This window comes from Cyprinodon tularosa, unplaced genomic scaffold (genome assembly GCF_016077235.1).
Source record: "Cyprinodon tularosa strain WSP-4 unplaced genomic scaffold, ASM1607723v1 ctg13, whole genome shotgun sequence".
Lineage (NCBI taxonomy): Eukaryota > Metazoa > Chordata > Actinopteri > Cyprinodontiformes > Cyprinodontidae > Cyprinodon > Cyprinodon tularosa.
The window spans coordinates 913,965-935,355 of NW_024038114.1; the positions used below are offsets into that span (position 1 = coordinate 913,965).

Genomic DNA, 21,391 nt, shown 5'->3' on the forward strand with positions numbered 1-21,391 from the left:
TGACGAGGCGAAATTGAGGTATTTTATTAAGCAGACTTTTAGCTGTTCAATTGTATTTTCAATGGCTAATAAAAGAGAGGGGGTGTTGCACCTACAACTGCTGCTGTTAAAACTGGAAATACATCAGTTTGACCAGAAATGTTTGAACAAAAAGCCAGCTGAAGGGCAGTTTGCAGCAACAGATGCTCAACCCTCCATGCAGAAAGCTCCAGTTGCTCTGTAACTTTTTCTAGCTTCTTATTAATTGTGGTTATAAATCATTAACACCCCTCTCATATAAGGAACCAGGGCATGCTTGCATTGCTGTTACAGTCTAATTTTTCTGTGTTAAAGTTGACTATATTGTTAATAGATAAAGTTTACTCCAAAGAGAACACACCTTTATTCTTTTAAAAGGATTATTTCACTCTTGTTTTTTTGGGTCTGTCCCGTTTTGTCATGAGCTCCAGTCTGCAAAAAGAATCCATCAAACGTCACCTCATGACATGTGCTAATAAGCATGTGTGCGTCATCACCGTATCACTTCAAAGGCATTAAAAGTCAGCTCTGCTGTGACGGGTGCTGCCAAGCTGTTTGTGCCGAGGTGTAAGAAAAACCCAGCATGCATGAGTGAAATAATAATTAGGCCACCAAAAGGTTTCCTTTTTTTATTTTTTATGAAATAGATCCAAACTCAATACAGTGTCAGACACATCTGTCAGAGTATAAATAGATGACAGGATGTTGTTACATATAAAACCAACCACCTAGACTAAAAGTACTATAGCATGGTCTATTTCTGAAGTATATATTCCCCTTCCTGGCAGCCTTATTTTTCAAACACACCAAAGCGATTAATGTGAGGATCTATATCCTGACAGTCAAGAATACCGGGCTACTGTAGGATACAAACAATGCCTATATAAAAGTGTGCTTTGGGGGGGGTGGGGGCAGAAATGGAAAATTCAGTTTGTCTGGATGCACAATAGCTAAAATATTAGTTTCTGGGACAGCCTAATAATACAACAAATCTACAGCAGCCTTGCATTCAGTTGTTTAAAATTTGATGGAAAATGCATGTAATTATTCATCTGCATTAAAATTAAACCGTATTTGTTTGCAACAGTTTTAAAATTGCATATTGCTGAGCATTTAAAAGCAAGTTTCACGTCAAGTTGAACTTGATCAGGAATCAGTTTGTCGTAGTGCTGCAATAAAAAGGCTCTCCTTTGCACCTTTTCACCTTAAATGATGCGTTTTCTCTCCTATTCAATGGGAAAAAAGACGACATATCTTCCACATCAGTGTTTTGACCCACTGAAATGCAGTATTGATATATTTTTTTTGTTTCCTTTTTTAGTGTTTTTTTTTTTTTTTTTCCAGAGCCTGACTTGGCAGAGCAAATCTTATTTGATGGTTACCTTTTGATGACATTTGACTTTTGGGAATTTGGTAATTACAGAAATGTTTTAGTTGCAGATTGAACAATGTGCTGCAGCCACACTTCTGTGGAATCCAATCAACCTACAAGGCTTCTGAACCAACACCCACCCAGAAAAAAAAGGATTTTTTTTATTTCTTGTCAAATTAACACATTTAAAAAATCCACAGATTTCCACAGATTTTAAGTAGGTACCCATCAGTGAGAAGAATTGCACCAATATGGATTTCCAGTATTACTTTATTGGCTGCTGACATTTACCAATGCTAATGATGTTTCTCTACCCATTGAAAAAATGACCACAACACTGACATGGCCTCCTTGCTTGAGGTTAAAGCCCCACAATCCTTGTTGGGTCATGTTCAAATACCCAAAGAATTACCAAAGCTGCACCTTAGCAAACACTATGAAAACGGTAATATTTCGGAAATAAAAGGTGGAAATGGACAAATGGACTTAAGTTGTGCTACCAAAATTTAATTCATCTCCAATTTTAGGCCTTCATCTCTAATACTGAATTTATCAATTTGAACCTTTTTAATAATATAGGTTGATCCTTTCCAGTTGTCTTAGTGAGCATTTTCTAAGTTGTATCAAGTAGTTAAATTAGATCAGTTGAAACATGTGTGGAGTAACTGAAGAGTATCAGGTTAAATACAGGAACTTAGATCTGTAGAAGATATAACCTATTTAGATGATGATCAAAGCTGGGCGTATGAAACCTGGGGAAACTGATCCTATTACATCTAAAGCATCGGATGTTGTGGCTATTGGTGGTTGTCACTTCATTCAATTGCTCTCTCAATAAGTGTGTCCTGTCCTCTGTGAGTCCTGATGAAACTTGCCTTGCACTGTAAAGCAGATGGCTGAAATATTGTAGGCATTTTTTACAACAACAAAAAAAACAAAATGAAAAACAGGCCAATTTGAAGTAGGAAGGAGATCAAAATGTTGGATCAGGCTGGTTAGTTGTATTCCACCTCCCATAAAGCTCACTTAAGATATCCTTTAACTGACATTTCCTGAAAATAAGAAAAAAAAAAAAGAAAAAGAAAAAAAAAAAGCAGGGTTTTACTGAAAAACAAGAAAAAGTTTCACCTTTGGCATCTCTCATTAGGGATTTGCATTACTAGCTTAGTTAAAAATGAGGTTTTGCTATGATTAGAATGTTGATTCTTACAAAATACAGCCAGCATTTTGAAATCCAGTTTGTTTCATGACACCAGGATCAGGAAGCCATATTCAGACCTGGTATCGCCATGTATCCCGGCAGATCAAGATAAGCCTAGTAACAACTGTTAAACTTGACTGTAAAACCCCTCGGAGTGATTGATAGTTACCCACTCTAAATGCTAATAACCATGCAGTCTAGTCACACAGTGGCTTTTTTAGGGGTCAACAAACAGATCCATGGGTCTTTTTATCATTCAAACTATATTCATATTCAGACATTCTCTTGATTTTCGTTCATCAAAGTCTCTTTTGGTAGTTATTTTGCTTACAAGCTGTTTATAAGTTTCAATTCAGTTTATTTATATACTGCCAATTCACAACGCATGTCATCTCAAGGTATTTTACAGTTCACCAGATCATACAGTCAAATCGATTCACGTTTCCTATCTAAGGAAAACCAGTTGATTGCATTGACTCAGGCTACGTTCACACTGCAGGCCTTAATGCTCAATTCCGATTTTTTTGTGAAATCGGATTTTTTTGCGTGTCCGTTCACACTTCCAAGTATATGCGACTTGTATGTGATCTACTGTGTGAACTGAATGCGTCCAACCGAAGTGTCCCGCATGCGCACTCGAGGACGCGATGACGTCACACGTAGCAAGCGTCCTCAGTGTTTGCGGAAGTAAACATGACTCGTAATACCGCAGCGTATATTGCGTTCTTTAAGTTCTTCTCCAACAGGAGCAGGCACATTACGAACGAAATCTTTTTAAGAAGATCAAAAAGAAAGACCCTCCCCCGGTTCCGGTAAGACCCTTCGAGTTTGGTCTGAATCGAGCTTTCTAAATATGAATTAAGTCAGCAACCTCACTTTCTCTCCATTGACTGCTCTCTGTGTTATCTTCCGCCATGGTTGTTAGTTTTTCCCGCCTCCGCTTAGTAGGACGCAGATTAGTAACGTTTAGTAATATTTGTCAAGTATCAATGACGTGTAGGTCGGATGAATGCGACCTGGCCGTACAGACACAGGTCGCATTTGAAAAGATCAGATACGTATCGGATTCAGGACCACATATCCAAGTGGCCTGGGTCGCATTTGAAAAAATCCGATCTGTGTCGTTCAGACTGTCATAAAAAGATCAGATACAGGTCACATATGGGCAAAAAAATCGGAATTGGGTCACTTCAGGCTGCGGTGTGAACGTAGCCTCATTCACTTGAATGCAATCCCTCACACTAAGCATGCTTGTAGCTACAGTGGAGAGGAAAAGCTCCCTTTTAACAGAAAGTGTGATAAATGGTGAAGAACACATTTTGGACTTTACATAACTCACCCTCATCAAAAATGAAAAATATTGAACAAAATTAATCGGAACAAAAAAAGAAAAAAAAGAAAAACCTTAAGTATAAACGGATCATGTTCTCTCATTCTAGTTGCAGCCTTCATTCCATAACTGCACATTCAACATGTAGAGATTTTTTATACAGGCTGTATTGGCTCATAATGTGGTAACTGCATTGAATTCAGTTATTTCTGAAAGAGATGAGAAATAAACTACACTTGTTCAACCGCTACTCATTAGCTGTATGCCATCCCAGGCCACGTCTGCAGGTAATCTGTAGGAAGCTATTTCTAACCTGTGAGAGAACAATTGGATTAGTCAGAGGGAATGTTACAGCCGGCTGTAATTAAAATCTCAAAAAAAAAAAACCTCCTTAAAACATTTGGAGTGCAGTCACTCTAGTGTTTTCTTATTGATGGATGTAGAAATACATTACGGTCTTTTATTATATACATGTGAAGGCATGTAACTGCAGTCCAAGCCCCATAAACAGACATACTCCCAAGATGCCTTCTTAAATCCAGATGCCTCCTCTGCGTTGAGTTGTAAAACCTCTCTGATACCTAAAGCTGCAGTTTTTACAGTGATCAGAGACGAGATGAAAACAGTAAGCCGGGGCCTTCACTTTTATTTGGTTTTCTTTACCTTGCAGTCATAACCCCAGACGGATCAAACTAATCTAACATTTCTGGTCATGGATGAGTCTGTCTTATAGTTATATCACTTGTCATATAGCATAAATTTTCCTTTCATAGAAAACAAACATTACCCCCTGGTAGTCTTTTACAGCCGCGATATCAAACATGTCAATACTGTGATTACATTTTATTAAAAGTCCTTTATTTAATGCTTGGATTTAGTTGTTTTTTTTATAGCTTGAATTATGGCTTCCATGTCTCTTATCTTTTAGGTCATCTGCAGATTATGCGCTTAAAGTTACACATGTAGCTAATTATAAAAGGGGCGGAGGACTATGATCCACTTGATTATGTGGCTGATGCTAAATGAAGCACACTGTATAGCTTATGAATGGCGACGAAGCTCACTTAGTCATGGTGATGATGACGGCCCCATCCTAACAGGAAGCTGTTAATCAGTGAGACAGAGGAGGCAAAGCTAAGCCACTGGCTCTTTGCTATGATATAAGGAGTTCATATAGGCTTCATTTTTCTCATTTATTCTCTGAAATCCACCCAGGAGTGTGGCGTTGTAGTATTAGGGGTATGAGTTTCTTATCTAAAAGAGGCTGCTAGTCATCAAAGGCTTTGTGGCCTGAAACCACATAGGCAGCTATGCATTAAATTGCTAATGCGCCCGGCAGAGCTACGTTATCCGTCCCATCGACGTGACAAGGGCATGGATGAAACAATCCGTTCAGCTGTCCATGAGATCAATGGAAAATGGGTTTTGTGGATTTTGCTTGGCAGTGTGAGGCGTCGTGTCTTTAGAGACCTTTCTTTGAATTGGCTTTGTTTATGCTTCGCTGATTTGACAATTGCTGAACAACAGGGCTGAAGTGCATGACCAGTTCCATCTACTTCCTGGGTGTCTCTGTGGGAGAACTCTCACACCTGCTGATTTGATTTTACCCTTTCCTGCATTCTGGGGTTGGTTTAGTTTTTTTTTCTCAGTATATCTACGGAACAAGTCCCTTATGTGTTCACACTTATAAGTTTTAGATCTTATCACCTGCATGGATGTGCTGTATGTTAATGAAAAAAGCTGAATTATCATTTCCCAAACTCTGAAATAAGAGACGCTCTTCTCTGTTCAGCTAAAGGGTTGATCTTGGTGTTGGTACCTCAGAACTCGGGTTGTTGAGGAATTTGATTGCCAGGAAAAGCCTTAAGGAAAAGGACTGTTTGCAGATGTTCTAATTTTGAGGACCAACTTATTATTTTTTCATATATACACAAATGATGAACTTGAACAACTTGATTGCTTTAAGAAGTAGGAGACCTACACTCACCGGCCACTTTATTAGGTACCCCATGCTAGTAACGGGTTGGACCCGGTTGCCTTCAGAACTGCCTCAATTCTTCGTGGCATAGATTCAACAAGGTGCTGGAAGCATTCCTCAGGGAGTTTGGTCCATATTGACATGATGGCATCACACAGTTGCCGCAGATTTGTCGGCTGCACATCCATGATGCGAATCTCCCGTTCCACCACATCCAAAAGATGCTCTATTGGATTGAGATCTGGTGACTGTGGAGGCCATTTGAGTACAGTGAACTCATTGTCATGTTCAAGAAACCAGTCTGAGATGATTCCAGCTTTATGACATGGCGCATTATCCTGCTGAAAGTAGCCATCAGAAGTTGGGTACATTGTGGTCATAAAGGGATGGACATGGTCAGCAACAATGGGGCCCAAAGAGTAGGGATGGGGATCGAAACCCGGTTCTATCAAGGACCCGGTTCCAGTTTTTTCAAAACCCGAAAATCAATAACGTTTGGGCTTATCGATACCACTATCGAGTCTGGTCTTTTTTTTTTTTTTCCCGGAGGTCCTGTAACATAATTGTGTGTCCCTCGAGTCGCGTCACAGCATTTAAATCTAATCAATCCAATCACTGCAGCATGTCTACCAATGTTTTGGAATGAAATTGTAAGCAAACAGATATTAAAAGTAAAACAAGTGAAGTCTGGCAGTTAACTTTGCTCGCAACTCGAGAATGGCTGAACGGAAAAGACTCCTCCTCCTCCTGCTGCTGCCCCGCCGCACCACAGTCGGGCCCGTCTTCATCATCCACTCAGAGAACCACTGGTTAGCGCGCACACAGACTTTGTAGCTTGTCTGGTCACTTAAAAATGGTAATTGTGAAATCCGTGTTGTAATCGGCAGCATACAAGCTAGTTAGCTTAAAAAGTAAATAAAGTTTCAGACGTGCTGCGTGATGATGTGTTCAGGTTGGCTCAGTAAAACGACAATTAGGTTATCATGATGCGTTCAAGTGTAACGTAAAGAAAAGGGAAATTGAGTTTTTGGCGAGAAACATGAGTAATACAGTTGTATATTGCTGTAATTATTTTACAATATATAATTAAACTACTGATGCCAACATTTATTAAAAATTACATTTAATTTAAAATAAAATTATTTATTTGATAAATATTTTCCTAATCTCTAAAAACCTGATGAAAAGTGACAGACATGTTAATTTTTCTGCAAAAAAATACCTGTTAATTTATGGGCTGATATTTTATTTCCTTTTTTTCTGACACAGCATATTATTCATTTAATTTATATACATTATGACATTTTATTTTTCATTTGGTGCTGCTGATATATTCTAGTTAGTTTTATGTCATTTAGAAGTGGCCTATTACATTAGCCATGTTTACTGAAGGCTAGAAACTTTTTTGTTATGCTCACTTGTTAAGCAATAAAAGCAATACCAGTTCTGTTAAAAACATATTGTCGCATCGTCTTTCCACCAAATAACAGAAAAGTATCGATAGTGGTATCGATAAAGACTCGGATCGATAAGGAGTATCGATAAAGGTATCGATATCAATAAATATTAACGATCCCCATCCCTACCAAAGAGTGCCAAGAAAATATTCCCCACACCATGACACCACCACCACCAGCCTGAACCGTTGATACAAGGCAGGATGGATCCATGCTTTCATGTTGTAGACGCCAAATTCTGACTCTACCATCCTAATGTCGCAGCAGAAATCGAGACTCATCAGACCAGGCAACGTTTTTCCAATCTTCTATTGTCCAATTTCGATGAGCTTGTGCAAATTGTAGCCTCAGTTTCCTGTTCTTTGCTGAAAGGAGTGGCACCCGGTGTGGTCTTCTGCTGCTGTAGCCCATCTGCCTCAAAGTTCGACGTACTGTGCGTTCAGAGATGCTCTTCTGCCCACCTTGGTTGTAACGGGTGGTTATTTGAGTCACTGTTGCCCTTCTATCAGCTCGAACCAGTCTGGCCATTCTCCTCTGACCTCTGGCATCAACAAGGCATTTCCGCCCACAGAACTGCCGTTCACTGGATGTTTTTTCTTTTTCTGACCATTCTCTGTAAACCCTAGAGATGGTTGTGTGTGAAAATCCCAGTAGATCAGCAGTTTCTGAAATTCTCAGACCAGCCCTTCTGGCACCAACAATCATGCCACGTTAAAGTCACTCAAATCACCTTTCTTCCCCATACTGATGCTCGGTTTGAACTGCAGGAGATTGTCTTGACCATGTCTACATGCCTAAACGCACTGAGTTGCTGCCATGTGATTGGCTGCTTAGAAATTAAGTGTTAACGAGCAGTTGGACAGGTGTACCTAATAAAGTGGCCGGTGAGGGTATGTCATATGTCTTCCCCCTCTTTCTAAACCTCATTTCCTGTCAGCATATTGTCAAATAAAGGCCACTATTTCCAGGTACACAAGAAAAAAAAAACAACCAAACTTCCTATTTTCAATCTTTATAGAATTGAAGTATTAAAAAAAAGGATGCGGGGTTTAGTTTCTTTGTTTGAATGAATGGTTGCATTTTGCTGCTTTATGTTTTCATGCAAAGTAAAATTGCAGCAGCTTTGTAACATAGTGGAAGCAGCATACTATCATTTTCAGGAGATGGGGAAGTTTTATGCAGGAGTAGCTTTAAACAATTTATTTAAACTCCAAACATCTCAGGGAGCCTGGTGGATTCCCACACTCTTAGACTTCTGGAGCAGAACTCCTCAGCCAACGCATATAAGGAGTTTTGCTAAGAAAATGAAAATCTATTTTGGATATAAATACTATCGACTCTTTGCATCACCTTTAACTTCCCCCCTTGTGAAACACTGATACCATAGTGATATGAGGAAGTTGCTCTTCAGCAGGGACGAAGCATTCAAAGTCTGCATTGAGTTAAATATCCACCGTTTGCAAGGCTCCATTTATGCAGTGTTAGTTCTTAATTTTGACTTGCTTAAAATCAGATAAGAGTCAGACTTTTTAGAGATGAACAGCAGCTTGATGTATTTAGTGCAACGTTGCCTCATGGGACGATTAAATAAGACTACCTTATTTGATGAAAAATGAATCAAAGAATTTCTGTGGGGTAAAACAGCTTTTTATTCACACAAGGTTATCATGTTCACTCTTGTACTGCGCCCAGGTAATTGGCTTATAGCCGACTTCTCAGCCTCGCACATGGAGTCTTTCGCACCATTCATTTGAGCCTGTGATTGAACCACAATGCATCTCAGGTTAATTAGCTGTGTGGTGGAGAAGCTGCCCCTGAGAGTTCAGTCTGGAGTTCTGCAGTTCTCCTCGGCAGCAGTTTTCTAAAGACTGTCAGCGCTTTCTCTTGGCTGTTTGACAGCGTTCCAACCGCCTCGGCTTACCTCAGCTACAGCCGGAATTGGGTCCTCTTTAAGTGGGATTTCTGATATTTATTCCTGGATGCTGATTTAATTATTCAGTTAGGGGTAACCCTGAGACCTGTTGTGTTTATCATCTCCACATACCATTGAATTAAATGATCTGAGCAGTCAGCAGGAATTTTTTTTTACCCGTCCTCTTTTTTTTTTTTTTTTTTTTTTTTTTTTTTATGAAGACACTGCAGAATTGAAGAAAAATACTAAAATATATAAAAACATATGTATACAAACCAAAGCCTCAGCTGGAAGTGGTTGGCATCACAACAAAGCCTGACATTGTGAATTGAGAACTTTCTTGTCGTGGCTCATACAAGTCAAAGGAGCTTAACATTCCTTAGATCCTTTTTAAAATCTGTGTATAAAATATCCTCTCCATTCTATTGTGTTTTTCGGTTTTTACTTTCATCTGTGTCTTTGACAAATTGATCTGAACGCAGCATGCCATCTTCATTTTGCATTATAATAAACCATCCCTGTTTTCTGCTTTTTGCTGCTTCAGGTTCAACTACAGATCAACGCACCATCTCACCACAAATGGCTTCTACGAGTTCCTCAACTGGTTTGATGAAAGGGCCTGGTACCCCCTGGGCAGGATTGTTGGAGGAACAGTAAGTGTCTCTTTGAAACAAATCAATCCAGCTGTAAAACCGGGCTTTTCTTCTTCTGTTTATTGCATCCATGGCTGCATTTAACAATGCTCATAAAGTAGCTGGGTTTTTTTTATGCCCTGAATGTGTCATGCTGGTGAAAATAGGCTCAGATTTGCTGGGTTTATGTGGGAATGAATGAGTTTGAAATTAAAATCTTAAAAATCTGCTTGATAAAGTAAACATGTTACATGTTTAGGTGTATCATAAAGTTGTTGCAGTATTACTAACACTGCCAAACGTGTTTGAACAGCCAGGGTTCCCATAGTGTCTAGAAAAGTAGGTCATTTGAAATCAGTATTTTCATTTCCAGGCCTGCTTTGAGTATGGAAAAGAGAAAATGAGTGTTGGAAAAATATAATATTTCCAAACAATATAGATTACCCAACTGTTTAAACTGTATATAATATAGTGCATGTTCCTTTCTCCCTCCTTCCTATATGCATATTATTATTTTTCTTTCTCTCTTCTCTCTGGAAGTCTCTCTAAATCCAGCCTGAAATGCTTTGGACTATGGTTTTGGCCCCAGCAAAGTGCTGTTAGTTAAGAACGCTACATTTGGTTAATGGCTAAGCTCAAAGATGTTACTTTTCTTTGCTTTAGTAATTCATGATTTCTTAAGAGCCTTGCTTTCGACAACAGTTTATTAGCTTTACACAGTTATAATAGCCTGCCACTGCTTCTTTTGTCCTTGTAAAATACCACAAACCATTTTTATTGATACACTGCACACTATTTTGGGATATTTATTTTTCAACAAAGTGCTCTATAGGGAGCTTTTTTGTTGGTACAGAAACACATTTTTAACCAGGCCAAATGGTGTGTTGTTTTGTTTCATTTCTTCTCATAGAAGCAATGACAAAATAAAAGCTGTTTTTTTTTTCTCTGTGAAAATGCCTTCAGACATATAAGTATTGGAACCAATTGAAAAGGCACAAAAAGCTGCAAATATCTTTGAAAGGCTTGAAGTGGTATTGGACAAAACCAGATTGAAGTGTTGCTTCTTAAAATGAGTGAATGGGTCTGGCACGTTTCACTCAGTTGAACAGCAAAGTAACTGCAGAAATTATTCAGGAAACATTTTAAACCACCTGGTTCTCTCAGCTTCTAGTAGCACTTTAGTGTTGGATCAAATCTGAACCATCATTTCAAATTGATACATTGACTCGAAGGCAATCCCTCACACCAAGCCTGCTTGTAGTGACAGTTGAGAGGAAAAATTCCTTTTACCAGGAAGAAACCTCCAACAAAACCAGACTAGACCAGGCCATCTGCCAAGGCTGACTGGAGTTCAAGGATACGGAAGAAGACGTACAGAAAGAAGCAGATGCAAAAGGCAACTGTCGACCAGCTCCACAGGAAAAATCACACAGCCAGGCAGATGAGCTCTTAAGCCAGCTCCCATGACTAAACTGGAAAAACAGGCCAAGATCCAACATCTATACAAAAAGGTGTTAATGGCAGCAGCACAGCTATTTCTCTCCAGGATGGTGTCACAGCCAAAAAGGAATGGACAAGATGAAATTAAACTCTGCAGAATGGGTGAATAGAGATCAAATTAAGCAAAATGATAAAAAGGAGTCCCTATGTCCTCCAGCGGTCTAAGCCTATAGCAGCATAACTATATCAGCCAGAGTTAAAAGTTGGGCACAAATTGGTCTACCAAATGGAAAGAAACTCTAAGCATACTAAAATTAGGACGTTGTTGTCTGCTTTATGAATTATAATGAATGCGAAGAAAAAAAAAAAAAAGTTGACATGAAGTGGTAAAGTACGCATAAGCTTTGGGGGAAATGGAAAATAAAATCTGTCAATCCCAGGGGAAAAAGGTCAGGTTTTGCCTGTTTGGAGTCACAGAGAGCAAGTTTGACAGAATAGGAGATAACAATCAATACGATGTTTTAATAAGCATAGCTCTTTACCCAAGATGGATAAAGTAAAATGGTGATCATTGAGAAAAAACAAAAAAGGAGTGATAGTACAGGACACGTGCAGTTTATCACGCTCCTCTCTCTATGAAGGGGGGAGAAAAAAAAGCTTTGGCGAACTTTACAGGTTGATCTTAGAATCACGCCTCACTGCCGCCCAAAATTACCTAAACCGTTCCTCAGCCGTGTTTTCCTTTAATAATTCCTATTATATTTTGTATATAATAGAAACTGGTGTGACCTGGGCTTAAGGAGCTCGTGAAACCCATCACAGGGGCAACGCACAGACATACAACCATTCGCGCGCACTATTTTTTTGAAGCAGCAAGCATTCAGACAGCATGCAAACTCCACACAGAAAGAAACTAGGCCAGGATTCACACACAGGACCTTCTTACTGTAATACAATTGTGCTACCAACTATCCCCCTCATTCAACCCCTTGACACAAATTAAGTGAAAAAAAATTTAACTAATAAATACAAAGCGAATGTATGTAAACTTCTGAGTTTAAAGAAATGCAAAACCATACTTTACTGGATTCCAGGACATGGAAATAGTTTTGTTGAATGCAAAACAAGAGATGTTAGGCTTGGTTTGTCATTGGCTCTGGGGCTTATTTTGATATTGAAGGTATTCCAGGTGATTTCCGGATAGGTTTTCTGTGCACCATGAGGGAGATGTTTGAGCAATTCTCCAGGTTTAACCAATGAAACCAAGGCGGAGTATAAACCGCCTCCAGACATCATAAATTGAAGTCAGGTTCCAGTTGCGATGTATTAACCGGCCAGATTCCCCTTGGCTCTCACTGCGTCCCTGCTTACCAGCAACCATTACTGTGGTGAATGTCAATCTGGTGTTTTTCTTTTCATCCTCGCCGTCCTCTCTGTAGTTCCTGACATCAGCTGAACAAGCCGTGAGGCTCATCTGCGTTAAATACTCCAGGTCCAACCGTCTCCCTCCATCTATTACCACACCACCTGCTTCCTTTTCTTCCAGCCACGTTTCATGGACGCGGCGGGGTTACGCTCTCAAGCTCTAATTGCACTCCTTAATGATGTAGCAGGAGTTTATAATCTAAAGTCCTCAGTGTGAGGTAAAAGTGAGAATGTTTCCCAAAGTGTTGGCACCACTGAGTCCTGCTCAAATAATGAGACGGAGTCTTGTGACCCGACTCTCCTGATTCATTCCCTCACAGGGAGATGGTGTAGGCATCACTGAGCTGGTGCTACTTTGTAACAATTAGATATAGATACGCTATACACAGATGTTTTCCCCAAGCGTATGAAAAGCTCAATAGAACTTGAATGCAATATCTCCTCATTTGTTGTGAGCATTTATAATCAGCTGCTGGTTGTACACAAACCCATCTAATAATGGATTTATTGGTTCTGTTACAGTTCATGGCTACTTGGTTTAGATCTTTGTTCCCACAGGGCTCAAGCTGAAACTCATGATTAAACAAGTAATTAGAATTAGAGCACGTTTAGTCCCAACTTAATCTCATGATATTTGCACACCAGCTTCTCCGACCGTTGATCTGTTTTGGCTCTGCACTGTTTTATTCACGTGCATCTAATTTCTTCTTAGAAAGAATGACTGAATAATTTAGACATTAATCACGTGAAGCAGATTAATTTCTGTTGAATGGAGCTCTGCACAAATTGATTTCAGACTTAATGGTATTTTCCTTTATTTTCTCTTGGACATGGACATACTATAAAACGGCTTTCATTGATTCAGACCTGGACCTTGAGCTTAATAGACGACTGTCGCTACATTCTGTTTATCAGTAGCTAGCTTGTTAGCTTTTTTTTTTTTTTTTTTTGGATGACACTGTTAACAGACGTCTATCTTATGCCTTGAAGAGGTTTTAATGTATTTTGGTTTTAGACGAGGACTTGTCTCATGACTGATCTAGATCATTTGGGAAAAATGGAATTTGTAGATATCAAACCTTATCCAATATTGGATGAAAGTGGATATAATTATTGCAGATTTTAATGCTGTGAAGTATAAAATATTTCATCAGTTTTTTTTATTCCCTTTCAGTATTAAAGAATCTAGACTTCCCAGTGGTACAGAAATAAACATGGATTCATCAAAATCCTAAACTAAAAAACCTGGTAATGAACTTTGCATGATTTCATACAATGAACTCGATTAAAAACAGTGACTTATTTTATGTTTTCCTGCACAAAATCAAAGGACAGCTTGCATTGAAAGTGCTGTAAATTAGAGGACCGCTAAGATAGGAACATTCAAAGTATTTCAGTTTATCAGGACGTATTGAAATATCAATATGAGATGATTGTTTAAACATCATTTTTAATTGGTTACTTCATGTTCAATCATTACATCCAGGAAGGATTAAACATGCTTTAATACTTGCATCAATTTACATAAAAACGTTCAAAAGCACTTTGATTTTAATTCTAAAAGTAAAATCTCATGGTGAATGAAGACTTTGCATTATGTCGTTTCTTCATCCTAACTGGGGGTCATGCAGTGTCACCATCAAAATTGTAGTTCGATCTCTTTTGAGTTGAACTTAATAAGCTAATACAGATGTATTTTAATACTGTAAACAATTATAAAGTCTGTTATCTTTGTGTTTGAGTACTTGGTTTAAAGCGAAGTCTAAAACATCTGAATATAAAAAGGTCTTCTAGTTCTTGGAGTTAACTTGGCAGAAGTGACACACCAGATGGTGAGTCGCATTTTATCTTATAGAGTTTGCAGACATTTTAATGCCAGGCAGGAGGGTCATTCTGTTTGTTCATACTAAATGCAAATGTCTGTGTAACATGCAAATCTATGCAAAGTCGTAAAACATCCAGGTGATGCTGCATAAAGATGTAGCAAGGCCGATAAAAACGCATAGAGCCTAAAGTTGACATTAAATAGAGTTCAGGTTGGGTGATGTGAAAATATTTAACTTTTTGATCATTAAGCTCAAAACAGAAGAATCTGATGAAGTCCTTTTTAATTTTTCAGACTTGAAGGTTGACCGTTGCAGTCCAGTCAAATGAGATGCAAATTCCAGACAGTGTTTATTCTAAATGTTGCTCCCACCAAAAAGAGACTTTACATTGACTGCTCTGGAGCACCCTGATGGCAGCTGAGGGAGTTACAGGAAGTCGCTCGCTTCTCTACGGTGTAGGTTAATTGGAAAAATCCAGCTTTGTTTGCATGACTGTGCCAAATCATTTTTTAAACCTAAGCATGCTTCAGAGACATGGTATTTACCTCACCTCCCACACTGCTTTCAAAGTCATAAAATGATTGTGCGAGAGCTCTCATTTACATCAAGCCTGTGCTTTTTAAACATGGAGGAGTGCAGATGAGAGCTGGGCTTTTCCCCAACCCTAACCATAGTGCAGTTAAAAGCATTGAAAGCCTTGGTTTAAAAGTTAGTCAATATCCATAACCCTCTCTTCTTTGCTTCCACATTTAGTCTCATATAATCTCTTGTATTCACCAGCAATGTAATGAAAAATTGCCTCTGATTATATTCAACACAACCTGCCAGCCAGTCTAAAACTAAAAAATCCCCTCCTTTGTTTGGATCCGTGCTACCATAATGCTTAAACATCACTTTTCAGTGTGAACTATGTCTGTCAATAAGGGAGGAACACTAAAAAGGCAGGAAATATGGCCCTTTTGTTTTCTATCGATCAGCCCACACCAGCACTGCCTGCTAATGCTTCCAGTTAGGATGCTCATTTATTGGCACATGGCTTTCTATAATCACTCCCGGTTATAATAAGCATGATAAGCAAAAGAAAACGGCATAAGACCGTTAAGGCCAAAACTCACAGGATCTGATCTAAGAGAATGTAAGGTTATTGGAAGCCAGTTGTTGTTAAAATTTATTGCCGTGAATGGAGCCTTGCAGACCGCTGCCAATTACCCGCAACTGTATCTCTGACTCTTTCCTGGTTGGACATAAGCAGTAATTAGATGGGAAGACCATGAGCCAGAATGAAATGAGAAACAGTAGGAATGTAAAACGCATTCATTTTTAGCAAAATTGTAACTAAACTGGTCCAAATCGTGACAAACCGATCGATAATACAGCTCTAGTGTGCAAATGTTTGTCAAATTGGCCTCGCATTTGAGCAACCACAGTTCTTCAGGAGGACTTGAATGTATGCTAACAATAAAGCATTTGAATGAACAGTGTGTTTTGCGATGGTAGGCGCTGACAACCTACCATTGATAATAGAGGGAGGGGGAAGAGTTGGGAAGAAATTCTCTCCTGTTTTCAATGCAAAATGTGGTTAAAGAAACGGTCTAATTAAAACGGACTTCTGTTTCAGTGATGCTAAACATCCTAACCGCTAAGATAGGATGCTGAAGACTGAAAAATGTCAAACAAGTAATCTGTTTTAAAAAAAATGAAATCTTTTTTTACTTTGGCTAATACACACACAATGTAAAATTAGTATCCGTTACATAAAACATGGAATCAACTCCCTGTATTGTAGGCAAGGGTCGGCATCGGAGTCTAATGGCATAAAACCTTAAGTTGAAATTTATCTCAATGTTCTGATTACTGTTCCACTTGTGAAAAGTTTTAATTAAAAAAGGGGGGAAGAAAAACATTACATTTTCCTTGAATTGTTGTTGGCTCTTAAGCATAAACTCTGTAGTCATGGTTACCTTTATTGACTGAGGAAACAGTTTTTTTGATTACAGGCATAATGCTTAAATTTTTTTTCCCTTGCATCCTACGCATTCATACCTTATGATTTTAGGCAACATATATTTAAATGATTATACGCACAAAGAAGCAACAGCAATTACAAGTATGAACGAATTTACACAAAGCTTTAGTTTTTTCTCCTATCACTAAAAAAAAATAATTAAATACAAAACCCAACAACTCCAAAAGCCTCTGCTTGATAACTCCTTACCAGCTCAATCACCACGCTGTCTGCCTCAGTAACACGCTGGTAGTACCTTAATTTTCGGACTATAAGCCGCACCTGAATATAAGCTGCAGAAGCTAAATTGCATGATTTGTACATATACAAGCACACCGGACTATAAGCCCCAGGTTTTTTGTTTACACACAAACTGTCTTGCGGTCGCAATGTCCGTCTTTCTTGCTGTCGTTCTGTCTCGTACCACTCGCGGTAGAAGTCTGCTTCCGGAGGACCTCCGCATTCCCGCGCGCACGGCTACCATACTTGTGTGTTGAAGCAAATATGATGTCAACATGGTGGATGGTAAAATCCATAGATTTAGGTATTACCCTAGTGGCCGTTAGCTGTAAAAGTCCATAGATAAGCTGCATTGTTATATAACCCGCAAGGTAGAAAAATGGGGAAAAAGTCGCGGCTTATAGTCCAAAAATTACGGTAACTGTTTCACTAATGCCTAAAGCTAGAGGTAACTTTTTAATTTCAAGATGGCATAAACCTTTAAACTTTATTTAACTTCATAAATGGCACAAAGTGATGCTCCTCCAGATGTGCTGTCATATTAGCTGTATTGCTTTCTATGGCTGCCGCTGTCCAAGCACCAATAGAGCAACCTTCATCCTGTGGGCCTTTGCCATCCATTCAGTAATGCATGTGGAGCTAGTGGCTACATGGGGAAGTGCTGGGGGAGTTTTTGTGTTGCTGCAGCTCCTCACAACCTGACCTGTCTTTAGGGAAAAAAAAAAAAAACTTATACTACTGGGACAGTTTTAAGGAAGACTTGAGTGATGTAAAACTACATTGTTGATGCAGAGCTATACCTAGAAACTAGTAACCAGCCCATGCCTACTGTGTCTAAATTAAAGCTTTACCAAAACCAGATCAGAAATGTGCTACAAATTTCTGATCTGTACATTTGTAGTTGGGTGTGCAATTAATTTATTTTATTAGATTTATCAAGCGTTTCTTTGTGAAGATTTAATTTTAGAAAAGTTTGGATATTTTTTTTTCTCTAATTCACTCCATGGCCTCTAAAGCTCAGTGACAGTGCAATACCACTAGCTGTAAACTTTTAGTGTGTGATATCTCCAGCGTTTGCTATGAAACATCATCTTACAAGCATGTTTTACAGCTTGAATCTTCTTATTCTTTAAATTAAGGTCACGTTCTAGAGGAGGTAACTGAAGTTGCTGGGTTTTGAAAGCAATGCCTGCTATTTGTTACTGGAAACCCACCACTAATTTGTAGTATTCACTCCTGCTTCCAAAGTCTGATGCTTTTGGGTTTTTTTCTTCTTCCAATGCTTATCCTTACTGCGCTCTTTATTTCAAAGTTTGATAGGGAATCTGGACAGATCCCCTTTATCTTATATGAAAACGTTACTTCTTTCTTGGACAACTTGCACCAGTTGCAGGGCAGATTACTTGATATCAGTTAGTGTGACAGTAAAATGCCTCTCCTAAGACCAGTCCAGTTGGCTTTGTCTTTTTATTCCCTTATCCCCCAGCCCACTCCCCTCTCCCCAGAGGATGCTTGTCAGTTGCTCTTTATTTCTGAGCTGCGAATAAGAAAAAGAAAGCCTCTTTAATGTCCCAGTCTGTAACAACAGAGGGCTGTCAAGCCGATAACCCACTCTTTGTCTCCACAAGGACAATTGGAATACATATTTTTTTAAAGGCTTTTGTCAGGTCCTGAAAGTCTCATAATGAGAACTCTGTCCTTTAGTACAGTCTTTTCATTTAGAAAACCAAAACGCTTCATGAGAAAAACCAGAAAAAAATCAACCCTTTATAAACATTAAGACTTTGAACCAAAATACAGAGTTCAAACTAGCTAATGATTGTAGGAATAATGCAGAAAATGATGGGAAAGGTGGTTGGCTTTCAGGGAAGTAGATTGGTTGGCAAAGCTTGGATCTTGTAGACTAATTACAAACATACACACGAGTTTATTAGCAGAAGAAGTAAATGGACCGAGGCTACACTGAATACACATTAGAGATCACTTACTTTTTATGTGCAACCTACTTTTCCTTCTGACATCTCCAGTACAGCACAGCAGGCCTAATTGGGTCGTCTCTCATGGTTAGACGAGACAGAGGCGTGAGGCTTCACCTTCACGGGCCACAGTTCGGTTTAGCACATGGAGCTCATGATAATACTTGCTGCTGAGTAAAAGCCTCTGTTTTCCTTACCGTAGCTTTAAAATAGTTGGTCAGGATCATCCCTTTGCTGCAGGCTTGATTCAGACTGGAGTAAATCCATAAAGATGAGATTCCCTCTTCTTTTAACCTTCTGAAATGCCCATTTTGGTTCAAGCTGAATTTTATTAGCATTTATTAGCCTGAGCCTTTTTGACATGTTTTTATCCTTGGTCAAGCTGTATTATGCTTAAATCACTTATTAAGAGAGGAAGTTGATACAAAGCCTGTTTGTAGCTGTTAACTCTTTAGTTTTAAGGAATTAAAAATCAGCCAAACTATTGATCCTACAGGGAAAAGTGAAGATTAGAAAGAATGTAGCACCGAGCTGTTGCTGAGCTCCATTCTAATCTCCCCCAGCAAGCTGCAAAATCAGCAGTGACTTAAACTAATCTGAAATGTTATGTTTAATTTGTTACTGGCTGTTTTTGAGCTCACACAGAGCTGAACTATTTTTTCTGTGAGTGTAAACCAGTGAGTCTGTGGGAAATTAACACATTAGGTCTGCTGATGCGCTACACTGAGTTCTCAAAGAATTCAAATCGCTGGCAAATGGAAGGTTTTCCACAACGTTAAATATGTGAAGAAGGAATGTAGAGACTCTAAACCAACCTTTTTAAAAGTTCCCCTGGCAAAAAAAGAAAAGAAAAAGAAAGATATAAAAAAGTCTAAATCTTGTACTTGCATTTTTCATGCCTTGCAGTTATTAAAGTTATTAGGAACAAGGACATTTTTTTAAACTCAACATCTTGGTAGGTTCAAAATGTCTTAAAAAATCCAAACTGGGGTTTTCCTTGTAGATTATTTTTTTTAATTATTGTAATGAATAAAATCTGCAGGGGGTGAATTTGTTTTATTTGAATTTTAGTTTAGCACTGCTCCCTCGAGAAGCAACTAAATTGGAGAAGTTGTAAAAGGCTACCAAACTGCTCATTTTCCCTTTAAAAAAAAAAAACTAAACAAATACACAAACTAGGCATCGACTGCCAGCTTTAATTAAATATGCCACTGTGGTACAGTATTTACATAAAAATTTAAAACCTAAAGCATTATCATTTTGCTTTAATAAAAAAAAAAAAACACAACACAGGCATCCTGATTTCGGCAAAAACATTCCATCACGTTAAAATAGAATATTGTTTTGCCTCCAATGAAATGACAACAGGAATTATTTACTTTGCTTTATAGTAAGGATCATGTCATTTTTTATTCAATAACAATCTTACCCCAGGTTGAGTTTGTTTTGCATTTTAATAAAAATGTGAGGAAAGAACTGTCAATATTGCCACATCTTACCTATATGCACAATATGGAGTTGTATTCGCTTCAAACTTTGAAGCTCTAACTGAATGCCATTCTCTTTTTGCAAGGGTTTACAACCCAGCTCAACCAGGGAAATTGAAAAAGAATAAGACTTTATTCTCTTAATAAAAATGTACTGCCAGTTCTATAGTTGCTATCGGATAACAAATGGAGGGCAGAAAAAAATTGTACAAAATACAAACAGTTGTGGTTTACAAGCTTCTTATGAATAAAATTCAACACATAAGGTTTCTAAAAAATGAAACTGTAAAAGAAAGAAGTTGACAAAAATCTAATAAGGAAACAAATAGTTAGCTAAATTGGAAACAGCTTTCACATTCTGATCTGGTTAAACCCCAGACTATATGTCTGAGCCAGCCATCAGGTCCTCAGATGCCTCATGTACTAAATAAAACTAAATAAAACAAACACACTTCCAACCTACTACCTGGCATACTACTACTTAGTTTTCCCCCAAACTGTAAATTCAGCAAGTTAAAGTCAACAGTTTCCCATAAAACCCAAACAAAGATACAAGATGCTCAGTTTCAATCCCAGCAGCATACCTTGACAGGTGAGCTGGGTTTAAAATGAAGGGTCTCCTCTGTGAGGGGAGGAGATGAACAGTCCAATCAGGTTGCAGAATGATGTCCGGTAAAAGAAGTCAGGAGAGAGCAGCTAATCCAAAGTGGGGTGCTGCACAGCTGGGTCCCGTAAATCACCAACCTGGAACTGCTCTGCATTATGCAGCCAATATGGCTTCAGGCCATAAAACCCTGCTGCTTCTGACAAGCTCCTGCAAACAGCAACAACTGTGAGATACTGATATCAAGTTGTTTTTTTTTTAAACTACATTTTACATGGTGAAAAAAACTTGATTTAAAATATTTTTTATATATATTTGGAGTAAATTCTTCAATATCACACAAGAATCTGTGAGTGTTAAGAGTGTATATTATGTTCTGGATGTCTGAAGGTAACTTTGTCCTATTTTGCACCTCTCTCATGTGAATCCTCTCCTACTCGCCTTCTTTATCACCTGCCATTTTTTTTATGTCACTCTAAACTCTGTGT

The 21,391-nt window shown here is 38.5% G+C and overlaps 1 protein-coding gene across 1 annotated transcript in view; it reads left to right on the top strand.

Moving 5' to 3' along the window:
- The window catches only part of stt3b (STT3 oligosaccharyltransferase complex catalytic subunit B), a 117,934-nt gene that overhangs the window by 37,125 nt on the left and 59,418 nt on the right, over nucleotides 1-21,391 (top strand). The window contains exon 2 of the mRNA XM_038277021.1: nucleotides 9,813-9,921. Within this exon, the coding sequence (XP_038132949.1) occupies nucleotides 9,813-9,921 (109 nt within the window). The remainder of the gene's footprint in view (nucleotides 1-9,812; nucleotides 9,922-21,391) is intronic.